Source organism: Lacerta agilis, chromosome 8 (genome assembly GCF_009819535.1).
Source record: "Lacerta agilis isolate rLacAgi1 chromosome 8, rLacAgi1.pri, whole genome shotgun sequence".
Classification (NCBI taxonomy): domain Eukaryota; kingdom Metazoa; phylum Chordata; class Lepidosauria; order Squamata; family Lacertidae; genus Lacerta; species Lacerta agilis.
In genome coordinates, this window is record NC_046319.1 from 17,880,385 (window position 1) to 17,908,042 (window position 27,658).

Sequence of the window (27,658 nt, forward strand, 5' to 3'; positions counted from 1 at the left end):
GACCATAAGCTTAACATTAGTTTAGATTCCTGCATTGCAAGGTATTGGACTAGATGACCCTCTGGGTCCCTTCCAACTCAACAATTCTATGAGTCAACAGTGTCATGCTGCAGCAAAAAAAGATAATACTATTCTGGTTGCATCAACAAAAGTGTATCTATCAAGGGAAATAATAGTACTCCTCTATTCTGCCTTGGTCAGACCACACCTGGAATACTGTGCCCATTTCTGGACACCAAAATTTAAGAAGACTATTGACAAGCTAGAGCGTGTGCAGAGGAGGACGACTAAGATGATCAAAAGTGTGGAAAGCCAGCCTTATGAAGAACTGTTGGGGGAGTTGGGTTTGTTTAGCTTGGTAAAGAGGAGAATAATAGTAGAAATGAAATTCATCTTCAAATATAAAAAGGGCTGTCACATGGAAGATCCAGCAAGCTTGTTTTCTTCTGCTCCAGAGGCTTGGACCCAGTGCTTTTTTTCAGGGGGTATTCAAGGGTATGCAGTAGCAGCATCTCATTTTTGTTAAAAAGTGGGGCACTTACTGTAACAACTTCATGCTGAGTACCAGCACCTATTTTTCTAGAAAAAAGCACTGATAGGATCCCAACCAATGGATTCAAGTTACAAGAAAGGAGATTCTGACTAAACATCAGGAAGAACTTTCTGATGGTAAGAGCTGTTTGACAGTGGAATGGACTCCTCGGGAGGTGGTAGACTCTCTTTCTTTGGAGATTTAAAGCAAAGGTTGGATAGGTCATCTGTCATGAATGCGTTAGTAGACATTCCTGCAATTGCAGGGGGTTGGACTAGATGACCCTTGGGGTCACTTCCAACTCTACACTTCTTTGGTACTATGAACAACATTCCTGGATACTGGAGACTGTTACAAAATCAAACAGTATAAAAGTGCATACACCATTTCTTTGGCTGCCACTTGTTTGCAATTCCACATTAAAAAAACACAACATCTCTGATAAGAATATGAATTAAGCTCTGGGAATAGAAATATGACCAGCATAAAATTGTAACAAGAACAGCTTTGGGCTTTCTTGGAAAGAGAGAAGCTGAGAACAAAGAGAAAATTCAATTGAGCATGACATTTGGGGAGGGGGAAGAAGGAAGAGAGAAAATGAAATGAAGGTCAGGTTTTATATTCCTGAGTGGCTGTTTTCCTGGTGTACAAATATGTGGAAACTTGTTTTTAAATCACTATACAGGAAAAGCTGGGTTTAAGAAGTATCTTTACCTTAAATGTTTTTTTCTTCAGAAAACTCTCTTAACCATAAAAGAGAAATGGTGTTATTGTTTTGACTTAGCGTATGTAATGATTGGTGTTCTGTAGCATGCTAATTTTCATATTTCTTACAGAGATTGGAAATAATACATTTTTTTTTTACTCAACAGAGAGCATGCCTTAAATCCCACGCCTTTTCCATTTTTACAGGGATCGGGGCTATTGCATACTTTGCAGTGTTCTTTTTAGGAGTTGTAATCATTGGCGTTCTACTGTGACTGACTATTCACATGAAACTGGAGATTATTCTCTCTGATCCATCAAAATAGCTTCTATAGTATATTTTGCTAGAACTGGAAGGATGCACTTCAGATATATTTTATCAGTGATTGCACTTTGGGTGTGACAGCTACACTACAGCTTCTCTCAAATTCATCCCCCCCCCTTTGGTGTGTTCCATAAATCCAAACACCAGTGAAGCAACAATGAAAGAAATCAAAAACATTTATTTGTGAATAGATGCATCAACTTACCTTTTCACATAAGTAAAACTAATTGTAGGTTAGCACTCGGCTTGCCCTGAAGCCAAGCATGCAATAATGGGTAGACTCTCCACCAGTCAGCTCTGGAAATAATAAGCACTCTGGATTCTGTCCAGATCAGGCATCTCTAATACTCCTGTTTATCAGGCAATTGGGGGGGGGGGGACACCTGCCAGGATTCTTATACTGTTGTACAGATCTATAGTGCAGCCATACTTCGAGCACACTGTACAATATGCTGTAGTGGTGGAAAATGAGGTGGGGGGCTGAAAAACCTATGAGGAAGGCAAAATGATTGGTGCCTTTTAGTTCCGAAAAATAGCAAGTAAGGAGTGCATGGTAGAGGATTATAAAGCTTAAGTTTTGGTTCCTCATAATATTACGTGGATGTGTATTGTTAAGTTCTCGTTGTGACTTGGTTTATATTTAGTTTTAATGATTTGTACTATTTTTGAAAGTTCCAACTTTCCTTCAAAGGCGGTACATGTAAATTCTACTCTTATTGTCACAACAATCCTGCAGGGTAGGTTAGATTGGGAGATAGAGTGACTAGCCTAAGGGCATGGCTGGTTGGCGATTTGAATTCAGTTCCCCCCGTGCTGCTCAGACGCTTGCCTGTGAACAGTTTTGTAGCCTTTTACAAAAGGGTGTGAAAAGCACACAAGGAGAAGACATATTTCAATTTGATGGGTGGTGGTGATTAAAATATTCATGAAGCATCTACCACTGCAGCCACTGTTTTGGCTCAGCAGTGATTTGAATATGGGCTCTCTTCTGAGTTGGCTAGAGCTTTCAAAACTGCTATCCTTTATTGTTTCTGTGCAAGCAAGACATTCTGCCTGCCCCAAAGAATGCATTTTAAAGCTAAATTACAGTGCAGTTTTTTGGGAGGCAGGCGAGGTGATGCGTGTACATAGTGTGGAGATACAAGGCTATATGCAGTGAGTTGTAGCAAACTTGCATGATGAGTTGCCTATTTGTTCATAAACTCACTGGCAGCGTGAGAGCATTTGATTAAACACTGGATGTTTAGAAGTGCCAGTGTATTGGATGGTGACAGGAACCCTGGAAATTCTACATTTCAAAACAAACAAACAAACAAACAAACAAATGGTTGTAGTAACAGGATGCTGCTGTAAGTGGACTGGAGCACAGTAACAATTGGTTTTATCACATTTGTCATGGAAGAGTTAATAGAGCTATTTATTAACTGTTTTGTTTATGGGTGCCCTGTTCAAAATGTATCAATGCATTACCACCACCACCCCGCCTCATCCAATGCAAACATGTTGAAGTGGCACTCCACAACATAATTAGAGGAATACACAGTGGTCAGGAGAAGGACTGTGATAAGCCAGTAAATGGTTGGGGTATTGGTTTAAATGCAGAATTTGGCATGCAAAACTTGAAGAAATCTAGTGAAACATTGTTGAATGTGCTGCAGAGGGAGGTTGTTTGTTTCTGCAGCAACATGTGACTGGCTGATTAGATTATCTGTCTGGAAACTGTAGAAATGGCTCCCTTTCCTTAAGAAGCTGCAGAAATGTGTGTTGAACCACATAAAAACCGGGCTTTTCCTCTTTGCTTTTCCCCCTTTGCAAAAAAGCTGCACAAATCTGAGCTGATCCTCAAAAAAACAAAAAACAAAAAAACCCAGGGCTTTTCCCTTTGCAAAAAATGCTGCAAAACTTTGAGCTGGTCCTCAAAAAAACAGGGCTTTTCCCTTTGCAAAAAAGCTGCAAAACTTTGAGCTGATCCTCAAAAAAACAGGGCCTTTCCATTTGCAAAAAAAAAAGCTGCACAAATTTGAGCTGATCCTCAAGAAAACTGGGCTTTTAGAGGAGGAAAACAAGAAAAATATTTTCCCCCTTGTTTCCTTGTCTAAAAACGAGGTGCGCCCTATGGTCCGATGCGCCCTATGGAGCGAAAAATACGGTAGTTCTTGCTCCTCATTTTGTTCTTCACTCTGGCTTAGTTGCTTAAGCTTCTCTTGCCAAGACACCATCTATTTCCTCCCTCCCCACCCCTAGAAGCCTTTTAGGTTGCATTAATCAAGACTAAAGCCTGAGTATAGTTTTGGCAAGAACTCATGCTAGCTGAATGTCATAATTAGCATGCTTTGTTTCTTCACTTGGCTGTAACATAGCAGTTTGGATGACAGTGTTATGTTGTAATGATTGCAAAGTATGTTAACTGCTGAGAGTAACTACCATATAGATAAAACTTCTTCAAGAATAATGCAATTGTTTATTTTTGTCTGGTGGATGGGAGGTAGCTGATGAAGGATGTTGGGTGAATATTTTAAGTTCTGACACGAGGAAAAGGTTTGTGAAGATCTATTTATGTTAAGTGCCACTTGAGCACCTGCAGTTACGATAGTTAAACGATAGTTAAATTGATCACCAAGTATCACGTAGTTGAATTCAGTAGTTGTATTTGCTTGAAACACCTACCATATTTTTCGCTCCATAAGATGCACTTTTTTCCTCCTAAAAAGTAAGGGGAAATGTCTGTGCGTCTTATGGAGCGAATGTGTGGTCGATCGCTTGCTCCCTTTCTGGCACCGCCCCCTTACCCAGGCCTCCATTGTTGAATGTTCTGCAGACGGATGCTGTTTGTTTCCCCAGTGACATGTGACTGGCTGATTAGATTATCTGTCTGGAAACTGTAGAAATGGCTCCCTTTCCTTTTCTAAAGAAGCTGCAGAACTGTGAGCTGAACCCCATAAAAACAGGATTTTTTCCCTTTGCAAAGTAAGCTGCACAACTTTGAGCTGATCCTCAAAAAAGGGGCTTTTGCCCTTTGCAAAAGAAGCTGCACAACTTTGAGCTGATTCCCCCAAAAACGGGGCTTTCCCCCCTTTCCTCCTCTAAAAACTAGGTGCATCTTATGGTCAGGTGCATCTTATGTCGCGAAAAATATGGTAATCCTTGACTGGGGAACCTGTGGTCCTTTAGATGTTGATGGATCCCTGCTTCCATCATCCCTAACAATTGGCCATGCTTGCCAGGGCTTATGGAAGTTGGATTCCAACAATAACTGGAGGATAATAAGTTCCCTATGTCTGCTGTTACATAATGTCCTTGCATTTGCCCAAGCCCTGACATATGAATATTTGGTTTATAAAATACATAAGGAGTATAAAGACATTGCTAAAATTCATTATTTCACGTTGTGGTTTTTGAAATAAAACCAAAACTCTCTTAGTTAGAAAAAAGAATGTGATGTATATATGAACATTTTAGGGGCAAATGAGTTTTAGAGGCAAAAGAGTTTGGTATATGTATGGGGCCTTTCTTGGCTGGTTCTGTTGCATGTATATGTAATACCTTTTTCATGGCTGTAATTCTGTGCTACCAGTCATGCTGTTGGCAGCTGCAGTGAGCACTGTTGAGTGGTTTTATTTTACCTAACCTTAAATTGCAATGCATGCTTGAAGCACCATTCTAAAGCAGAATTTTGAGTACTGCACAGCCACCTACTTAAAGTCAAATTCACTTTATATACCACTTTTCTGAATACATTACACTCAACAGAGCATGACAAAAAAGGAAAGGAAAATATAAATACATCAGCAATCACTATAATAACTCCATTTAAAAACAATTCTCTAAAGTAAACAGTGTCGTAATAAAACACAAAATCCAAAAACATCCATTAGTGGCACCAGCACCACAGTAAGCCCTCTTGAGGTGCTGCAGAGGGAGGTGGAGCCAGTCTTTAATTCCAGGTGTTGGTTAAGAACAGGGTGGAACATTTTCTGACCTGAATGATGAATGGCAGCTAGCAGAGCCCTCTGCTCTGGTGATGGTTGCTATAATAGGGATGGAGGAGAATTTCATTTTTACCTGAAGTAGCTAATTTGTACCTCCTGGGCTAATACACAGATCACAGAGCACAGTTAATTCTTTGAACAGCATACATTTCTGAATTTTATAATGCAGTTCAGGCTGAAAAATAAAAGTCGAAAAATGTGTGTGTGAGGGGGGAAATGGTTTATGAAAGTACATATTTTAGGAGGAGACACAAAGGAAAATGTGTACAAAATCCATATTAGGATAAATGCACACAATTTAAATGCAAATATTTGCACATTGTTTTTTTTAAAGGGAATGGACTTATGCAAAACAGGTATGGCCAAAAATAGACTGATCCCTTCATGCAAATAATCTTGATCCTTTATTCTTTAGTAAAGAGTTTTTCATTTTTTGTGGAAATGACCATTTTTCTTGTATAATCCACAAGAGTTTACAAAGAACCCTCACTTGTTCTTTAGCAAAGCTGTTTTTAGGCAGAAGGACATTTTCAAACAGTACAGCTGGCAGGCGTCTTATATAATTAGTTGTACTTGCTGGTAAACAAACTCTTACACTATGGAAAGCAATGACAACTCCTACATTAATTATTCTATTCCATTCAGTACTGTAAGCCTGCGTCAGAATTTATCCCTTTAACAACAGCTTTGCATTCATATTCATTACACAGAGAAACTTGATTGATGATCGTAATTCACTTGCTACTTTGAAAGCTGTGCAATACAGGAGACTATTAGGTAAAAAAAAATACATTTTTGTAAAGGCAACTTTATTCTATTATACCTTAACTTTTAAAGTTCCATTCCTTAGCTTGATAAATAAGCCTCATTCCGTTCTTTGAACTTGTAAACTTGCAAGAAAGAATGGCTCTTTCTGCATAGAGTACCAAGCTCTTAACTATGGGTGGGGGATTTCCAATGTACAGTGGTGCCCCGCTAGACGAAAATAATTCGTTCTACGAATTTTTTCGTCTAGCGGTTTTTTCGTCTAGTGAAGTGGCAATGACAGCCGCGCTTTCGCTAGACAAAAAAAAAAAGACGAAGCAGCCCCATTGACTTTTTCGTCTTGCGGGGCAGCTTCTGCTAGACGAATGCCGTTCGTCTAGCGAGTTTTTCGTCTAGCGAGGCATTCGTCTAGCGGGGCACCACTGTATCATCTATTCATTCAGTATAAATTGTAATACTAAAATACTTTCTTCCTTCTCCTCATTTTAAGATGTCGGCCATTAATCTACAGCTAGTTTCCAAGGACAGGTTTCATGCAGTACTCACCGTGCAAATGTTTGAGAAACCAGTTTTGAAGTAGTGGGGGGGGAAATGTCATGAGCAGCTGGTAATAGGCACCAGTAATGCTGTGGGACGCGGGTGGCGCTGCGGGTTAAACCACAGAGCCTAGGGTTTGCCGATCAGAAGGTTTGCAGTTCGAATCCCTGTGACGGGGTGAGCTCCCGTTGCTCTGTCCCAGCTCCTGCCCACCTAGCAGTTCGAAAGCACGTCAAAGTGCAAGTAGATAAATAGGTATCGCTCTGGCGGGAAGGTAAACGGTGTTTCTGTGTGCTGCTCTGGTTCGCCAGAAGCGGCTTTGTCATGCTGGCCACATGACCCGGAAGCTGTACACCGGCTCCCTCAACCATTAACGCGAGATGAGCAGCGCAACCCCAGAGTCGGACACAACTGGACCTAATAGTCAGGGGTCGCTTTACCTTTACCTTTTACCTAATGCTATTCAAAGGGGTGAAAATTACTTTAGCAAAATGACCCAATGGATATTATATTTGTATCTTAATTCAAATGTTATGTAGAAATGTTATGTAGAAAGAGAGCTGAGTGGCACCTCACCCTGAAACTCCAAATGACTGCTTCATGTAGATATTAAATAGCACTGGGGATAAGATAGGGGTGCCACAGAGGACTAACATACCCACCAGGGGGATGAAAGACACTTTTGCAATGCTCATCTCTGGTCTTGGTCCTGAAAGTAGGATTGGAACCACTGTAAAACAGTAATCCTGGAGGATACCATAGTTGATGATATCAAAGAACTCTTTGGCATTATTCAGTGATGAAATGACAAGAGTGTCCGCTGTAGATCTAAAATCACAACCAGTACAATTCAACTGGAGCCTCTCCTTCAAATAGTTATGTCATAAGTCATTCAGGGCTTTATTTGCCAACACTAAAACCTTGAATTTGGCCCAGTAAAATACAGGCAGCCAAAGCAAACCTTTTTTTCAAATTGGTTCTGAGCAGCTGAACTTGTCAATTCTCTGGCAATTCTCTAGACCATATTCGAAGGCAGCCACATGTACTGTGCATTTCTGTAGTCTCAACTGGGAGGTTACCAGAACATTGTGGCCATGGTATTTCTGTCTAGAAATGGTAATAGCTGGCAAAATAGTTGGAGCTGGAAATATGTACCTGTTGCCACTGGGGTTACTTGATGCTTCAAATGACAGAGCAAAAGAGAGCTGTGTGTCAGCATCATACTGGTTACAATGCGCCCCATCCCACAGACAGGTGGATAATCCAGTCGTGGCCACAAATGTCTGCCACATCTTCTCACCTGACATAACCATGCACCTGTGTTAAGCACTCGTGTTTTCTGTGTCTCTTCAAATAAGTGTCTTTACCTAGTCTTTACCTTCCTCCTTTCCTCCAGCCGGACATAGACCTCATATTGACACCATAGAACAGACAAAGGAGCACATAATCTGAAGTGAGAAATAAGATCCCCAGAAGAGTAGGAACACTATAATAATTCATAAACAAAATATCAAAGTTTTTAAAGAATTGCATTCAAACAGTTGGCAGCAGGCTTAAGTGCAGATGCTCTACAGGTAAAAGAGCAGAGAGGTGATGGATATGATAGTACGGGGTGAAAGAGCAGCAAAAGCTTTGCAGTATCTGGTTTCATATTTCTTGCAGCTTTGTGCACCTCAGGCTCACCTCCACCCCCCAATTCTGTGTATTTTTAACACACCTGCAACACTACACTTGGTGGTATAATCTTTTCTGAAAGATTTTTCACTAATGCCTTTTAAATGATGCAGTTATTGAATTTACCAGGAGAGGGTAGTCAGAGCTGATTTTCCTGTCGTGTGAAAAAAGCTTCTCACATAGTTTCAGGATAATTTGTCTGAAATCATGTTGTCGTAATCACGCAACAGTAGAGGACTTGTTGACCTATTCTCTGAAAGGGAATTCATAAGAAAAGCTGCCAGATTGCTTTAGCTCATCAATGGCCACCTACCACCTGTTGCCCTACACTTAGATTTAAGTGACATCAGCATTTTAAAGAATAGATTTCAATCCTGTCATTTATTCAAGCATTTGTTTGGCAGGGTGTGTGGTTGGATACAACCTTATAATCATATGTTACTGTTCTCAGTCAATTTCAACACCAAAGTACTGTATCCATTGGATATTTTACTGGCGGAACTCTGCTTTCTGCATTCTTTTTTTGGAGGAGGAATGGTAGATTGCTTAAATGTAAAAGCAAAGTATTACGGATTGGATCCTGGCTAAGTTGAACTTCATTCCCAATAGACCATTGGAACTTAAGTCATGACTAATTTGATTTCTATGTGACCTGATTTCAGATCCAACCCAGTATATCCCTGCTGTTATACTTTCTTTCCTGAAGGAAAACTTAATTTTAGCTGGGTATTATTGGAGATCAAATTAAGATTGCTCAGCTTTTTGTAGTTCTGCTGCCTGCTTTGGGGGATAACCATATGCATTTGGGGGTCCTAGTGTTTGTTGCCAATCTGTGTAGAATTGTGGTCCAGTAAATGTTTTGATGTCCATGCAGATTTAATTTTATGAATAGCTAAGCTTATCAAGGATAAGTAAATTTCTTCTTTCAAACAGCAGCAGCAGCAGCAGCAGCAACAACAACAGTAAGAAGCTTGTTTAAGCCTTACAAGATGCACTTGGTTGTATTCAGTCCTACTCAGAGTAGACCATTTACATTTAATGAACTTTAGTTAGTCATGGACATTAACTTCAATAGGTATTGGCCTCTTGCTGCCCTTTTCATTCTCAGCTTCCCAGTGTTTTGTCCCTTTCTGTGTTGCCTTTTTTCTCTTATAGAAAATCACTAAACTTCACAACTGATAATTTTTCTTTATTTTGGCGAGTGTCGCCAAGGGGCAATTTTAAATGTAAATTAAAACTAAGATTGTCTGTAGTTGAACATCTTAGCTATCTGGTAAAATATTCAATTGCTCCAACCACTTAGTGTGTTTGTATTTGCAACCCACTCTTTTTAATCCAAACTCGCCTTGATCCTGATGAGAAGAGCATCCGTTTCTGCGTGCTGCTACAGTGGTTTAGAAGGCTTAGATAACTTTCTCTCTCTGTCTCTCAAAAGAAAACAGATTCTCTCAAATGAAGCAGCTTGTGAAACAGTCAGTTGCTCCCGTTACATATTACTTCTCCTCTAAAGTCCCACCTTGCAGTGAGAAATGCATTTATCAATTTACAGAGCCAGGCAGGGGCCTTAAGCAGCCCCAACAGAACCCAACCTTGGAGGAATATATTATTTAGTTCACGTTTTCCCTATGTCGACTACTAGAGCTGGAAGTATGGAAAAGCAGAAATTCAACAGGCAGAGGATATTGCTCTGTGGACCAGGCAAGAGCAGAAGGCCATGGTCCTAATATTTAGAGGCATCATGGTGCTTGCTAGTTACAGGTATTGGTATTGCAGACTACATTTTTCAATCCTAGGTAGCTCACCAGGGCAAGTCTCAGCTTCAGGTTCCTGTTTCAAACACCTGAGTCCCTGACAAGTATGTTTTTATAACTAGTTTAACCCTACTCTGCTGTTTAGAGACCAGAATGTATTTAATTTTCCTCACCCCTTGTGACTAATAACAGGCTTGTTTCTAGACTGTGTGTGAGTACTAAACAGCTGTATTGAGTGATCTTGTTTTTTAAGACTAAGTGCTTCGAAGTAAATTAATTGGAACATTATGTGAAATAAAACAGCCGTGTGTCCTACACAGGATGAACACAAGAGAATTAAGTTCAACTTTTGACAGTTTTACTTTCAGATTGCGGGCTTACAATATGCTGAAGTACAGGCAATAACACTTTTGCTTGGGAATTCTAAGGTTTATGTACATGGTCAAGTAATGTATAAGTCCATCATTTCTTAAGCTGTGTGCTGGGGACCACCAGCAGATATCAGGCCACTTTTGGGGAGGGGACATAATGCCACAGCCTGCCTAGTCCCTCACTTGCCTGTCTGTTCCTAGCTGTGCTAAGTGAAGATGGCAGGGAGGTCAAGAAGCTGGGGAAGGGGAAGGGAGGTTTTCCTAGGGGAAAGAGGCCAGAGGAACTGTTGAGGGAATAATAATAATAATAATAATAATAATAATAATAATAATTTTTATACACCGCCCATCTGGCTGGATTTCCCCAGCCACTCTCTGCAGCTCCGAACAGAATTAAAAGCACAATAAAACATCAAAAACTTCCCTAAACAGGGCTGCCTTCAGGTGTCTTCTAAAAGTCAGATAGTTGTTTATTCCTTTGACATCTGATGGGAGGGCGTTCCACAGGGCGGGCACCGCTACCAAGAAGGCCCTCTGCCATAAGGAGATAAACTGGTGATAATAAATAAATAAATAAATAAATAAGGAGTTGAAGAGAATAAGAGGAGAAAGCTATTATAGGAGGAAGAAGAGATGAAAAACTGGCATTTGGGGGGGGTCGGTATGTGTCCATTTCAAGAGACAATGGAGTGTGCCTCTGTGGTGAAGTCAGACCGCTGCATTAGCTGCACAGAAACGACATCTCAAGGGCACAGTCCTGGGCGGATGACAAGACACAACTTTTGGCCTCACAGATGAGGTCCAAAGGAAAGCAGAGCAATATGTTTGGCACCAGCTTGGCTGCAGGAGTTTCCAGAAGGAGGACATACAAGGCACCATCTAACTGTTTTAGGGACTCCACTCCAGAATTGTAATGCTTAGCCTTTTCTTCTCCTGAAGATTTCCCAGAAGGCAGCAGAGGTTTAGGATCAGAGTTTTCCTTCTCCTAGATGGGCTCCCTTCCCAGGTTGATGAACCCCGTCTGGCATATCCATCTAGGAATGCAGGAGAGTACAGCACAGAGGTGAAAGTGAGACAGTTTTGGAATGCTGGAGGTCCCCTTCTCTATCTGCTTTAACCCCATACAAACGCACCAGCCTTAATACAAGCTGAGTTGCATTCCCACACTTCCAACAGTTTGTATGACACTGTAAGCCATACTATAGTTACTCAGACTGCACAGGTACACATATTCCCAAAGAGGTGCTTGGAGCAGCTTTGCTTTGTTCCATCCTGTCCCATCCTCTGCTCCCGTTTTTGCCCGAGCTGTGCTTAGCCAAGACCCAGCTTATTGTGTCATCTGAACTGTGGCTTGTGATTAAGCACTCTTACTACTCTCCAGAAGCAAAGATGTCGCATCTAAGCAGTCCTGATCCAGACGGCCTAGTGCAGGTTCTTCAAGGGCTTCCAGCAATGCCTGGAATTCTCCAATAATAAAAGGACACTAAAATGCACTGAATTCAAATAAAAATCTAAAATCGCAAGTTCTTCAAAATTCAAAGACCACACCAATAGCAGATATGAAAAGGTTGTGGGCAGTTTGGTTGAAAAAATGGTGTTGCAAGCTGCTAAAAAGACACACCCATCACTCAGTATGTTTTAAAAATCTCTGACGAGTCTCCCATTTGCCATTTAGGGCATGAAGAACTGTCTGAAAGATAATTGTGGAGGGCTGAGCACAAAACCCATGTAACAGATTAAAAACTTGCATTTCATTTTAATTCACTGGCTGGAGTAAAAGAAAGTGCAAGCTGCACCAAGTTAACAATGATCAAATTATTCTGGATGGTGAACTGTGTCATGGACTGGTTGTAATCCTAATACTTTATTCTCTCCCCCCCCCCCAAAAAAAACCCCTGAAAACACTTTTAATGGTATTGTTAACTTTTTAGTGTGTCTGGGTCATTTTTTCCTGTAAGACTTTGAAATATTTGGGGGAGAGAAGGGTATCAATTTATTAAATAAAGCCAGAAATAATAAATAAACATTCAGCCCAGAGATAAAACACAACCCTACCCCAAAGGAACTTGATAGCAGCATAAAGAATCACTCATGAATAAGCCAGTGAAAGTAAGTAGATCTTCAAGGCCCTTCTGAAAACTCAAAGGCAATTTACAACACAATAATAAAGCTATGGTTTTCCCAGTAGTGGTGTATGGAAGTAAGAGCTGGACCATAAAGAAGGCTGATCGCCGAAGAATTGATGGTTTTGAATTATGGTGCTGGAGGAGACTCTTGAGAGTCCCATGGACTGCAAGGAGATCAAACCTATCCATTCTTAAGGAAATCAGCCCTGAGTGCTCACTGGAAGGACAGAAAGTGCAAGCTGAATACTTTGGCCACCTCACGAGAAGACTCCCTGGAAAAGACCCTGGTGTTGGGAAAGATTGAGGGCACAAGGAGAAGGGGACGACAGAGGGCGAGATGGTTGGACAATGTCTGGTGGGGGAGCTGTTAAGAAATGTTATGTTCTTAACAGCTCCTCCACCAGACATTGTTGGACTACAGTTTTTGTCATCCCTGACCATTGGTCATACTAGCTGGGGCTGATGGGAGTTTGAGTCCAACAGCATCTTGTTTCCTCATCCCTGTGTCAGTTGGTGAGGGTACTGATCGAACAATTCTCCTACAGTGTTGTTTAAAGTTGTGGACTAGGTCCGATGCACTTCTTGAAGTATCCATCAGCAATCCTTAGTAGTTCTTGCTCTACCTCATTTCTTCAAATCACTTTGCATAGCTTGTCTCTGTGGTTCTTACAACAGCCTTGTAAGCTGGACCAGTATTTATTCCCCTATTGCAAATGGAAGCCAGTGCCAGTGTGGTATCTTTCCAAAGACCACCTAGAATTGATGGCCAAGCTAAGCCAGAGACTCTTACCGGTAGTTAATTATCTTGACTGTTATGTTGCATTATGCCAACTTAAAAGAAAATATAGCATAAAGGCTTTTTCCGTGGCAGCACCCTTCACTTTCAAAGGAGGGGGAAATAGTCCCATTATTTACATTTAGGTGGGCAGTGTTAACATTCTTACAGCTTTTTGTGGTTTTAAAGTATGACTGAACGCTGATCCTTTTGGTTTTGTTTTAGTTTCGATTTTTGTTACTTGGCAGTTTGTTCTTTGAGGACCTTTATTAGGGCTGGAAAGTTGTATAATCCCCTCCCTAAATAAAGTTAACCACTCCCCAAAAGCTGAATTCTGAAGATTGTTTTCTTTAGTTGTTAGTTCTCTAATTTTCCACAGGATTTGAAAGCATCTGAATTCTGCATACTGCTTTAAGCATTTGCTTGAAGTCCTTCATTTGAATTAGCAATCTCTTCAACTAATGCCAGAATTCTGTCAACTCTGTTTAAAATCTTGAGTTTGAAGATATTTGCACTTAAGAGTCCCTGCCTCAAGGACATTTTTGTTATGAGCACTGGTATTTCTGCTGAGAATTGTGTTGAGCTGCTGGGGGAGGGGATCTTCAGTGGCCTTGAAATAGACATTTTGTTTGCCTTGATCTCTATTAAATGCAATGGTATGTTGTTGTTTTTTTTAAATCTTGTTTGAAACTTTTTCCCAATGTTCGTTATAATAATTTAGACTTGTAGTCCTAATGTGTTTTAAGGACTTTGAAACTGTGCACATTTTATTCTCAGTTCTGAGGTAATTCAAGAGATGCTGCCTTTTAAAGCACAGTTGCACAAGTGTTTAGTTGGTTCTGACTACATTTTAAGTTTTGTTTAAGAATTGCTACAGGATTATTCGATTTAAGGAGGCTCTGTCAAAATCAAAACCCGCCAGATCTTCATATGTGCCTCATTTAATTTAGGTAGCTGAGTCCCCTGGTGTGTTATTAAAACAAATGTAGTATTTTGGAACTGAATTATAAAGCATGAAAATTGTCTTTTTAGAATTGCTTCTAAGCATTGTCTCATACATACTTGGAGTTTTGTGTCCTGCTTGTGTGTTTAATGCTAGTTACCTATTTTGTTTTTAGGAATACTAGTTCCACATTGCAGCATTGGTGTGTGTCACATAGTTGGTTTCAAATGTATTATTTCAAACCTTGGGCATACAGTTGTTATAGAAACTACTACAATTCCTTATGAATATTCTAATAATAGATGTTGAAATAAAAGTTCACATCAAGGTTTGTTTTTCTTAAGGCCTTCAGCTTCTGACTGGTCAAGTCAGACTATGCTTGGATGCAGAAAGGGGAGATTTCTTCAAAGGGAATACTGTGTAATAAATGGGAAGGATCTGGTGTTTTCAGGCCAAAATGAAATCTCTGTGGGTAATGAGTGTTGGACATAATTCATGCAGTCTGACTCTTGGGCAAAACAGGCCTAATGAGACTTGTTTTGCTAAGTACTTTCAGAACAGGCACTTGCATCAATCTTAACACACTTCCTTCTCTCTCTCTCTCTCTCTCTCTCTCTCTCTCTCTCTCTCTCTCTCTCTCTCACACACACACACACACACACACACACAATCACTCACTCACTCACTCACTCACTTCCCAAGCTACATCCATCTCACCAGCTTTGCCTCACTCACTTCTCAATTACTTTTGCTTGGCAATAATGTGTCCTTGAGCTCTGATAATGCCTTCTGCTAGCCTGGATGGAGCATAGAAAGAGATGTGTGTGAGAGTAGAAACTAGCCTACTGTACAAAGGTAAAATGTGCTGTTGTTACTTCACTCACTTTTGCTTCTGTTTCTACTCTCCACAGGTGTTTATTTATATAATAGAATATATACACCTCTTTATCAATAATCTAGTAGTTTACATAGAATATAAAATGTTCATAAATAAAAATACTGATAAAATTAAACATTAAAAGCTAGTAAACCTAGTTTATCAACATATATGTAAAATCAGAAATTATTTTTTAAAAAAATACATAGTAGAATTACATGGCTGGGTATACTTTTCTAAATAAAAGTTATTAAAACTCCCTAATATTAGTGGGCTGACAATTCCTAGGTGCCGCCATTCTGAAAGATCCATTTCTTGCAAAGAAAAAGTGGGGAAAAGAAGACCCAGGTAACTGCCATCCAGTTATCATGACATTGATTCCAGGAAATGTCATCAAACAGATAAGTAAAACAGTCAGTCTACAAGCACTTAGATAAGGATGCTGTGATTACTAAGACCCAGCATGGGTTTCTCAAAAACAAGTCATGCCTGATGAATCTCATCCCCATTTTTAATAGAGTAACAAGTTGGTGGATCAGGAAAATGCTGTGGACATAGTGTATCTTGATTTCAGTAATGCGTTTGGCAAAGTCTCCCATGATATTCTTTTTTTTTGTAGATGATTTTTATTGATTTTTTCCTTTAATTTTAACAAACGAGAACAAAAAAGAGGTTTGCAACATACAGCTTATAGAGATAAATAATATAAAAAACTTATATTACAACAAGTATATATCACTCTTATCTTATACATTTACAATTTTCATCCCTTCCCTTCTTCCTTCTTATGTCTTCTCTAAATATGATATTCTTGTGGAGAAGCTGGTAAAATGTGGGCTGGACAAGGTAACTGTTAGGTGGATTTGTAGCTGGTTGACTGACCAGACCCAAAGAGTGCTAACTAATGGTTCCTCATCATCATGGAAAAAAGTGACTCATGGGGTGTCACAGAGTTCTGTCCTGGACCCATTGTTGTTCAATGTCTTTTTAAACACTTCAGAATTACCCTAACATATTGGAGTTGGTTATGTTTAGCCTGGAAAAATGAAGACTGAGAGGAGAAATGATAGTCTTCAAATATCTAAAGAGCTGTCACATAGAAGATGGAGCAAGCTTGTTTTCTCCAGCTCCGGAGGCTAGGACCAATGGTTTCAAGTTAAAAGAAAGGAAATTTTCATCCATTGGTTTTCTGGGTAGTAGTGTCTTTGCTGCTGATCTGTTTTTACTCATTGAATGTATTGATGATCTTTGCTTTTTAGTTAATCTGTTAGCTACCTTAGGAGTTTTGTAGACTGAAGGGCTGTGTTTATTTAAAATAAATCATTTTTCCACCCCTTCAGAGAAAGCAGAGCATGATGAGTGCTACTTGTCAAAGACAGTACCTTGTTTCAGCTGCCTACATTAACATTCTTAGCCAGGAACCAAAAGACCCAAGACACTGCTTTGGACTATTGTATTTCAAATGGCAACTCTTATGCACCATGAAAAACTGTTCTTAAAACGGAACAGACACAAATTCTGTTGTGAGATTACATAGTTGAAGGGGTCCTGTTCAAGGAAAAATCCAAAAATTCCATATAAAAGTAGTTATTCAAATCTTGACATGTATTAGCACTGTAGGACAAATTTCTATAACAAGAAAATGGCATTTTCTGTGGTACTCAGTTGCTCATTCTGTTATCTCTTTTAAATATGCTTTTTATCTCTACTTTTTACTTTTCATTCTTCAGGGAGTGGAAATTGGTTCTGAATTAGCCATAACCTAACTAAAACTGCTACACAGCCAAGTCTAAGTAAATTTGTTCAGAAAACAGTTTCTGCGTTAGGAAAGCTGTAGCTCTTTCATTAGTGGTGAAAATAGCTTTAGTGCATATTTTGAAAGCAAAGTAAAGCAGAAAACTTTTTTTTTAAAGTACTAAATTCTTCAGATTGTCTCATCATATCAGTTTGGCTAGAGTGGCTGTGATCCCAAATAAGTTCTGTCAGCACAAATCTCTTCTCAGAGGCTGTGGTTTATTATGTCAGGATATTTGAAGACCACCATCTTATATAGACGAAATAATATTCAGTGTTCTCTGAGAGAATCCAAGAACTCGTATGTACTTGTTTTTTTTTAAGGAAAGCATTGAGCGGGCTTCTTAAAATTGGTAACCTGAAAATTATTAAATAAGATGTAATTGTGTTTGTCTTAAGGCACAATTCAGTTCCTACTGTAGCTCCCAACAACATGGCTTTCCCAGGAGCAACTTTTAAGTTTAAAAGTAAGGAGTGTGACTAATGAGTTTCACTTTTGCCACATCCTGCTACCTAGCCAAGTCACTAGCAACAACTTTGTACTTCCCTTCTGCTTCCTTTTGGGAAATTGTAACTACCGGTAGTTATTATAGACTGCTGTTTGTGGGGTACGAGCAGAGCAGTACATCTTTCCTTCCCCCCAGTGTGGACTGCTAGCGAGTCCTACTGCTTACAGCTGCCATCACCTCTACTCCACCTTACCTCTGGGGTGGTAATTGTGAAGCTAGACATTTATTTACTCTGTTTATATTACCCCTTAAGGAGCCACATCATGTTCCTCATGTCTGCTCGTAATCCTGTGTGAAAGGAAATATATAGTCCATTGGGTAGCGTGTTCTGGACTCTGATCTGAATGGCCTTGGGCAAATCTTTACCTGTCAGACTCTGTTCCCCCTCTCTATAAAATGCCAGTAATAGTGACTTGCGTCACAATTGTTGTGAAGATGAGTTATGACTATCAATCCAAGTTCATCCTGGAAAACGCAGGTGATGCAAAAATCTTAACTTGCCATGGTATCTCTCAGAGTGGTCCTTGTGTCCCTAAGGTTCCTTTGTCCTGGTTCTGTATTTTTAAAATTACTAAACTGAGAAAACACTTGAATTGTTCCCTCTTTATTTATTTATTTAAAAAAGGAAGATCAAATAGTGACATCATCTTCCAGGATGGGGAAAATGGGAATCATAACTGTGCAAAGATTTGTATGGTTTGGTGTACTGCTTGCACCATCCTTTAAAGCTAACTTGTATCCTTGATGTTTTCATGAAAAGCTGGTACAGCAAGACTGCCATGATGAGGGTTAGCAAGGAATGCTGTTTCTTTAACCCAGTTATCTCTCTCCATCTCACCTGAGCTTGAAGCAGCAAGCAGTCACAGAACTGTAACAAGATTATAATCATGTGAGGGGAAACAGCAAGGGTGGGGGGGAATGGAGGAATGGGAGAGGCTGGGTGGGGGGAAGCATCTCCTCCAGATGCTTTTTGACAGCAGATTGTGTTACCAGCAATATTTAGCTGTGCGTGGATGTTCAAGAAAGCAAGATTAAGGCGCAACTTGCTCAATGTAGAGTGTGTGTGGTATTACTATGCTCCTGCTTTACACCTTTTTAATTTCCTTCTTAGAATCAATCTACCGACGTGGAGCCAGAAGATGGAGGAAGCTGTACAGAGTGAATGGGCATCTGTTCCAAGCCAAACGCTTTAACAGAGTGAGTACTGTTGCTTAAAAAAAAGCCAAAAAGCCTCTGGAGTGGTGTGTGTATTGTATATCTGTGTGAGGTGCTGTGAATTATTATCCTTTCCTACTGGAAGCTTCCTATACTGGGGAAGAATAGGCAGAGATTTGGTTCATCTCAATTCAGTTTATGCAATATTACTGAATAAAAGGTCTTTGAATTCATTGTGGGGACAGTAATGTAGGATTAATTTCTCCTCTATGCGTTTGAAAACTTGCCTTTTGTGTGTGTCTGTGTCCAAATAAATATTTTTCATGCTGCCTTTCCAGCCAGTCTGCATCGTGAATACTCCCTCTAAGCCTATTTATTGTCTTTCACCGCTTCCTTTTTCCTATTGTGTGTAGATTAGCGTTAAGATGCTTAGAATTCTCTTAAAATGCAGAGGAGCTAAATGGATATGACCTAATTAACAAAACCACAAATATTTTTATCTACTGAGCTGCAAACTCTAGTGCATGTACTAAAGACACAGCCGTGTTAAGGGTCTGACTTCATCTATAAAAGCAAAGGAATCCAGAGACCCCTCCTTCCTTAACCCAACCCATTATGCTGCAGCATGTATTCTCTACATAATACAGTCTTCTGAAGTTTTGTGAAAAATGCATGAGCAGGGGAGTGTTGGATTTTAGGTTAATTATAAGGATTGTCTGACTATTGCTGCCATGTGGGAAAGGAGGAGAGTTCTTTAATGGCTACACACACACACACACACTCACACTCACACACACACACGAACCCCTAATAAGCGGTGAGCAAAATCTTTCCTGATTATGGTCTTAATAGCTAAGTGATATGATTCACAGATTTATGTGGGGCTGTCATATGCCAATGCACTCTAATTTGAATATTAAGAGTTTTTAGGGAGCAATTAAACCAGAATTTTGGGATCAACTTTTTTTAAGAAGCACATAAAGTAAAAAGCTCAACCTGAATGGTGTGCAAAGTTTTAAAAGCTTGTGAATAGTACCAGTGTTCTCTGATGCTAAATGGAGGCCTAGTTAAAAATAGTCATGTAAAAGCTAATGTCCCTGACTCTGCTATTATGAATTTTCACACACACACACACACACACACACACACACACACACACATTCTACTTTGTGAGTACCTTCTGTACATCCATTTCAGTTCTGTCCTTACCTTAGAATAAGTTTCTTTTCCAGTAGAAAAATGTTTAAAAACATTTGTTACTGTTTATGATATCGGGGGGGGGGGGTGTTATGAAAAAAGGGGAAGGAATATACAGTATATAAGGGCTTGGGCTTCTTTGAAAGCAAAGGGGCTTTCAAAAGCAGATTGTGATATAGTAGGGATGGAGTCCACTTTTTAAAAGAAGCACAGTCAAGAAGCCCACCATATGCATGCCAAATATTGGTAGCCATTTGGATCCCAGACCTATGGTGATATGAATATTTTTAATTGAATGTTTGCTTAGAAATAAAATGGTATAGGGTTGCATCCAAATAAGGCATACTCAGAGTAGACTCACTGAAATTAATGGGACTGTTAGTCATGATCATTAACTTCAGTAAGACCAACATTGGACGCTACCCTGATTTTATTCTAACCAATACATTTCTCATACTACTACATTCATGTGGAAATTCTGCCTCCTCTGCACACACAAAATAAAGCTTGAGGTACGGTATATTAAAGAGTTTGCTTCAAGTAAAGGTGTGCATTTCATGCTGAAAGCCAAAACTTCTACTTAACACTCTATGTGCCATATATTGCGCAATATAAAACAAATAGCAGGTCTCACTCATTTGGGTAATGTACAGACTTGGGCCTTGCTCAGAATTGACCAAATGTACCACAAGAATGTAAAAGAAAGATGCTTTTATCCCAAGCAAATGCATAGTTTTTATGTTCTTTATTCCTTACAGTAAATATACCAAAACAGGTGCAATTAATGGTTAAATTACACAATTTGCTACTTTATCAGATCATTGTTAAATTAAAGCAGCTCCACAAAATATGGTATTACAGCTACATTCCAGAAAGATTTAGCCTGTACAGATGTTTAAGGTCAAGGTACAGGATAAGGATGAAGAACCTGTGACCCTCCAGGTTCCAACCCACATCAGTCCTTATCAGTTTTGCCAATAGTCATATATCCCCTGTATGGGGGGAGAGGTTAGGAAGCCTGCATCTGTGAATGCAATCCTCTTCTAGTCATTTTGTATTCCACAAAATTTTGTTAGGTCTAGAGTTTCCACAGGGTGACTTCTTGTGTGAACACTTTAAGCAGGAGTCCAACAAGTGGAAAAAGCAAGCATCTCTTCTCCAGCATAGATGCAGTGAATTCTACTGTGTAGACTGTAGGCCCTCCTCTTGTCGAAGTACGATTTAATAAGAAATGGGCAGGGAAGAAACTTTCATAAGCTGAATATATATATATATAGAGAGAGAGAGAGAGAGAGAGAGAGTCTGTGTGTGTGTGTGTGTTTACGCTGCTTGAAATAGAACCATGTGGATGCATCTCCTTGTGGCAAGCTATTTGTGTGAAACGTCTTCCCATAAAGCGTGGGCAATTTCAGTTTGCAGTGGTGCGGATGAAATCCGAACTGCATGGGGAGCTGCTTTCACACACATGGCTTGCTACAGAGTTGCTCCCACACAGCTCCATTTCAAGTGGCCGCCCACATGGTAAGTTGAATGTGTGAATTGGGCCATAGTAACGTCTAACAAGGCACAGAACTGCTTTCAGGGCTACTCAGTCAGGGGCTTCTGTTTCCATGATTGTCACTGTGGCCTGAAAATTAGGGTTTATTCTTCAGTGCAAAGCGACAAATAGTAATACAGTATGCTTTTGATATTAGGTAGCTTAGTTACGTTTTTTAAATGCCCTCTATTATATATAATTTTCCTTTCTGCTATAAGTGTCAGCTGGCCTTTATTCTCGTCCCAGGAAGTTGTAAAATAATGAAATTCAGTTTATTGTGAACCTTTCTACCCACACAGAGTGACAGCCCCCCCCCCCCGCAAAGCTGAAATTCTTGACAATCCACTGTTCCATTTTAGAAAACATTTTGCTGGAGCAAGTCTCATTTCTCAGTTGTTATAGCACACTCTTGGCCATTTCCACTCAGGAGTGCTGATACTGGGTCATCCTATGTACTCTCATTTTATAAGCCAATCACATTGTGAAGGGGAGTGAGTGTTTTAATTACAGAATGGGTGAGTGTTTTAATTACAGAAGAGCTAGAGGGGTCCTTGCTCCTTTTATTTTTTTTAGCTACTGTTCGAGAACAACAGGAAATATATTTTGGCTAAAATTAGGAGAGTCAGGATGGTGGTTATGGATTTTGCTAAATGCCCCCATACTCTCCCCTGTAATTTGAGAACCAGAAATGGGTGGGCTTACAAATCCAAATTTTTAATGCTAAGCCAATTCAAGGTGTACACAGCCAACAAGTCAGATGTACAGGTTTTTTAAGCTGAAAATGGAATTAGATTTATAAGTGTGACTTTGCAAGCATTGGTGCAAGTTATTGGTGCAAGATTAAGTATTGACTTTCAGTTTGAATTAATTCCCTTCTAAGGAAAGCAATGTCAGATCTAATGATGAGGGTTTTGTATTGTATTTTAAGAGCATTTTAGATCTTGTAGAAACAAGTTTTGTAGTTGGGAATATTTGGAGGATTTTTAGCAAGGTAATGTGTTGGCACAACATAAAAAATAGTTGGTGTTGTGGAGTTACTCTCTGTAGATCTTCCCTATCCCTATAGCAGAGTTTGACTACACTGTGGTGCTTTATTCTCAACTTGAATGTTTGTTTTGGGGGAAGGGAAGAGGTTAGTGATCAGACTGAATGATAGTTGTATGTATTTCCTTTAAGTTATAAAAATGAATTTATTAAGCAAATGCATCTTACTCTTATATGAGGCTTGCAGTGGTCTTCCATCTATATTGCCAGCCAGGGCTAAACCTACTAAGCTTCCGTAATGCTGCAATGTCTGGTTTTCTCAGACCACTTGTTGGGCCCCTGTGTATTTTTTAAGAAGTAGGACTAGTTCACACTTTCTAATTTTTTTTGGATGGAGCAACTGAGGCTTACCGGAAATTGAAGGTTACAAATGCAGCCATATTGAAGTAGGCTTATGACAGCTGTTCTGTGGTTATATTTCTTTCTGCATGTTTAGATTATCTTGTTTCCAGAAGGTGATTGGAAGAAAATGGAAGTTGATAAGCTTTCCCCACCTTGTGTAAATGCCCTTTGCAGGTGAATTATAACATTGGTTCACATTGACTGAAACATTTATTTTCCTGCCAGTAAAATGTTTATTGGAAATCCTGTTTTATTTTTTGCAAAGAGCAAAAAAAATTAGGCTCCAAGTGAAACAGGAACACTTTTGATAGAAAATCCTACTGCTGCTCTTTTTAAAGGAAGGATAATCCTATCATTATTGCTAAGAAATATTTAGAAATAAAACCTCTCCCCAAGTTCCTTTTAGGAATGCTTATTGTTTAGATAGAGGCTGCACAAGATGGCTTTTCTTTGGCAACTGTCCTTCCACCTCTGGGGCAGAGGCAGCAAAGTAAACTGGATTAATCTTGTTCCCAGGTCTTCTAACAAATTTGGGAGATTCTTTACAGATGCTCTCTAATATCACAAGTAAATACTTACTGTACCCTTTTGATATATCTTGCCTTAATAAGATGCTCCTCTTAATTTGAGGAACTCTGCACGGATCATATTTCTTTGATTCCTGAAGTACTATTGGGAATTGGATAGCATTTGATGTGCAGGAAGATAACACTTTTTGAGCCTCAGCTGTGGCTGATAACCTTCCACTTCAGATTTCTGTTAGGAGTTTCTCTGTTTTCTCACAGTGCTGCTCAAGTGTATGTAACATCTATGTGTGATTTGTTTATGAAGTATTAGTTCTTCTTTATCAGCTTTTAATCAGACAAATTAAACCAAGATGATACAGCTAAAAAATATTGTGGGGAGGGGAGGAGAATCAAGCCTATGGCAGGGGGAGATCTTTGGCCACCTTAAAAGGCCAATACACACATTCTTAAGTTTATCAATATACTTCTGCTGAGGCATAAATTTTCATTGAGCATCTTGCTAACCCAACAATGGGGTGCTATTCACTTGTTCCACTGACCTGAAAAAAAATCTTCAAGCAATAGGCTCTTGAACGCTACAGCTTCATCTAATGCATCTCCCAATGCTTGGAATGAACTACTCATCCCTTCATGATAGCAGGTTGTGCTCCTCATCTTTTGAAATCACTGCACAGTCATTGTTATCTTATTGTTCTTTTGCTAATGGAATACGCATTCTGATCTTTTGCCTTTTGCTTCATGAAAGAAAAAGGAAGTGTTTGTTTGAAGGCATAACAGCAGAATGCCTCTTGCTGTAATGTTGGTAGATTTGTGAATGGTTTTGCATGGACACTATGAATTAGGGCACTGAAGGATGTACATTTGGTGGGGACTGGTTTGAATCTTCCATGTGTATTAAGTGTGGGTCACTGAAATCAGGCCAGTAGCTTGGATGTATGGAGCTCCATAGTTGTACCTGAGAGCTTTTCACAAGCCAGGTGTTTGTTTTTACTTTGACAAAAATAATATTAACCCCAGAAAAGAAGCATTTTCAGTTATGTGTTTAGTGTATCTTTTTTGTCCCATCGTCACCCCATCCCACCCATCTCCCCATCCCGCTCACCTCTTTCCCCCTTTTCTTCCTAATGTCTCAACAAACGAAATTGATTTGTAAAAATGTTACATGGGAAAAATATGAGAGAGACATTACATTACCTTTGTAAATCAAGAAAGTCTTTAATAAAAAAGTTTAAAAGTACCTGACAGCACAACCTTCTGTTTGCTATCATCCAAGGAACGGCCATAGCTCAGTGGTAGAGTTTCTTCTTTTTGCATGTAGAAGGTCCCAGGGTTCAATCCCTTGTATGTCCTGTTAAAATGTAGAATGCAAGAAAGAGGGAGCTCTGCCTGTGACCCTGGAGAGCTGCTGCCAGTCACAGTAGAGAGTATTGAGCTAGATTTATTTGTTTGTTTTCAGTATGTTTATTCTGCTCTTCAGCCAAAAAGGCTCCTAAAGGGACTCACAGCTCAAGAAAAAATAAGACCATCTCTGCCCTCAGGCCTAAAGTCTAGAAAACATGTGACAAAAGGGATGGATCGATTGGGAGAGTAGCAGAAAAGCAAGCTTGAGCATCATTTCTTAAAGAGGACCATCTGGGATGGAAACAATTCAGCAAGAAAAGGAGCCAAAGGAGAGCCAGTGGAGTGCCCTGGCTTCCCATCTCTCCCTCTGCTGCTCCTGGTGAACAAATAATCTGCTGCCTAACGTTCTGGCCAGTGAAAGTTATGTATGAGAGAACCTATTATTAGTCCTATAGAAAGTTGTCGAATTGCACTTGTGAGCAATTTTTCAGTGTGCAAAATGCTTTTAACACCCCCCCCCTTTTATCTGGAAGTTGTCTCTAAGTGGGTGTATCTGAAAGATGATTCATACTTTTTCACCCTCCTAGAGAGCATACTGTGGCCAGTGCAGTGAAAGGATATGGGGTCTCGGAAGGCAAGGCTACAAGTGTATCAACTGCAAGTTGTTGGTCCATAAACGCTGTCACATTCTTGTCCCACTGACCTGCAAAAGGCATATGGTAAGTTTGGCTCCAGCACAAAGCTTTAGTGGGGGTGTGTACTTTTTCATGTATGAAGGCTATACAGATGTGTGGATCATAAATTTTAAAAGATCTGGTGTTTGTAGCCTCCTTCTGTCTCAGCCTGCTTGTGAGGTGCATGAAATGGATGGCAGTGATGAACTGGATAAGAACTCAATGAGTGCAGTTTTATTAAACCTAATTTGGACACCATCTGTCCTGTGCAAAGAAAGTGTTGGAGGGTTGGGGTTCTTGTGTTTCATTTTTATCTGCTGGTGAGTGGGTAGGAGAATTGTAAAATTGTAAACTGCCTTGGGTACCTTGGCGAAAAGGTGGTACAGTGGTACCTCGGGTTAAGAACTTAATTCGTTATGGAGGTCCATTCTTAACCTGAAACTGTTCTTAACCTGAGGTACCACATTAGCTAATGGGGCCTCCCGCTGCTGCCGAGCCGCCAGAGCACAATTTCTGTTCTTACCCTGAAGCAAAGTTCTTAACCCGAGGTACTATTTCTGGGTTAGTGGAGTCTGCATCCTGAAGCGTCTGTAACCCGAGGTACCACTGAATATAAATTCAAATAAATAGTATTTTAGTTTTGGAATAAGCACAAAATTGTTGTGGTGTTGAGTTGAAACTGCTCCTTTTTGCCCAAACCTTTCAGAATTACTATTCTCTTCACCTCACTTATCCAGAAAGCCAAAGTTAACTTACATTTACACTTATTGTTCTGAACCTCTGGTTTTAAATTTTATCTTACACTATACATTAATATTTTCCAAGTTTCATAAAACACCACCTCATTGTGTAAACCAGCTATCCCCAGCTTTGTATGTGCCAGATGTTTTGGAGTATAACCCTAATCAACCCCAGCTAGCATAGCTATGGCTGTGTGAAGGCTGGCAAAGACTGGTGTAGATCCTAATAATAATAATAATAATAATATTGTTTATACCTCGTCCATCTGGCTAGGTTTTGTGATGCTATTACCAAGAGCAATTATCTAAAATCTTTTTTTTTTAAGTATTTTATTAAATTTTCCAAAAATAGAAATAAAAAGAGAAAAAAAGTCATTACTCATTATCTAAAATCTTAATGTAGGCCATCTTCACAATCAGAATTTGGTGGATGCCTTGTTTAACAGATCACTGTTGTTTGAAGAAAAGGTTCTCTAGTAAAGATGGCACACAGACGACCAACCTTCATTCAGCATCAGGCCAATTTGTAGCCAAACCCATAGCTTTCAACTTACAGCATTGCAGCTGTGTCTTAAATATATTGGGCCTATGTTTTTACTTTATTCAGGTGCTTTGAGCTATTCTGAGTCCCACATAATATAAAAGGACTTTCACTTATATCATAAACATATATTCTCTTAAACTATGGGAATAAACTCCACTCCCATATCCTTTGCCATAGTATGTTACCATTACTAAATTATTTTATTTGGTAATCTCCCAATCCTTTCCATTGAGGTTGACTTGTAGTCCTGCTTTGATATGAGATGTTAAGCTCTTTAGAAAAGAATCTTGCCTTACCCTTACTTGAATCTATGCTCTTGTGCAAGCCATGCTCACTTCAAGGGAGTTTCACCAGGATTAATAATACAGTATCTAATTCATTCATTCATGTAAAATATATATGTATGTATTTGCCTCCTGTATAGTCGGTTATTTCTGACAGGATCTTATTAGCGTCCTTGCTAACCCACATAAGAAACTATCCAGCCATAGCTTTCACTCTGCTTAGGGTTTGTAAGCTTAAAATCAAAACTCATTGGGAATTCATTCTTTCTAGATTAAAGATCCTGTGAATGCTTTTGGAGTTCATTTCTTGCCTGTGCTTTCAGGACTTTCCTGCTACTTTAAATTGGTTCCAGGTTTTTGCAATATAGGTTTTATAGGCTCTGTGCATTATGTATTTGTCCCTGGAATAAAAGGAACAATTAGAATAAGAAAATGCAAAAACTAAATGACATCTTTGTACATAAATGCAAAGCTTTATAAAGCATATGAAGTCAGGTTGGGTATAGAATTTCCCACTTAATAGCTTAAAAGGTGCCTGCAGTTACATGCAGTTGTAACAAAAGTCAGAGTTGAAGGTATTTGTTAACATGTGCTGAGGCA

At 39.5% G+C, this 27,658-nt stretch overlaps 1 protein-coding gene across 5 annotated transcripts in view; it reads left to right on the forward strand.

Annotated features, from left to right (window-relative positions):
* Positions 1 to 27,658, forward strand: part of PRKCZ (protein kinase C zeta) — a 98,440-nt gene that overhangs the window by 44,881 nt on the left and 25,901 nt on the right. For all 5 annotated transcript variants that reach the window (XR_004427116.1, XM_033156379.1, XM_033156380.1 and 2 more), the window contains 2 exons: positions 18,785 to 18,870; positions 25,404 to 25,535. Coding sequence is in view for 4 of the 5 variants with exons in the window: in XM_033156379.1 (XP_033012270.1) it covers positions 18,785 to 18,870; positions 25,404 to 25,535 (218 nt within the window). In the remaining variant the exon portion in view is untranslated. The remainder of the gene's footprint in view (positions 1 to 18,784; positions 18,871 to 25,403; positions 25,536 to 27,658) is intronic.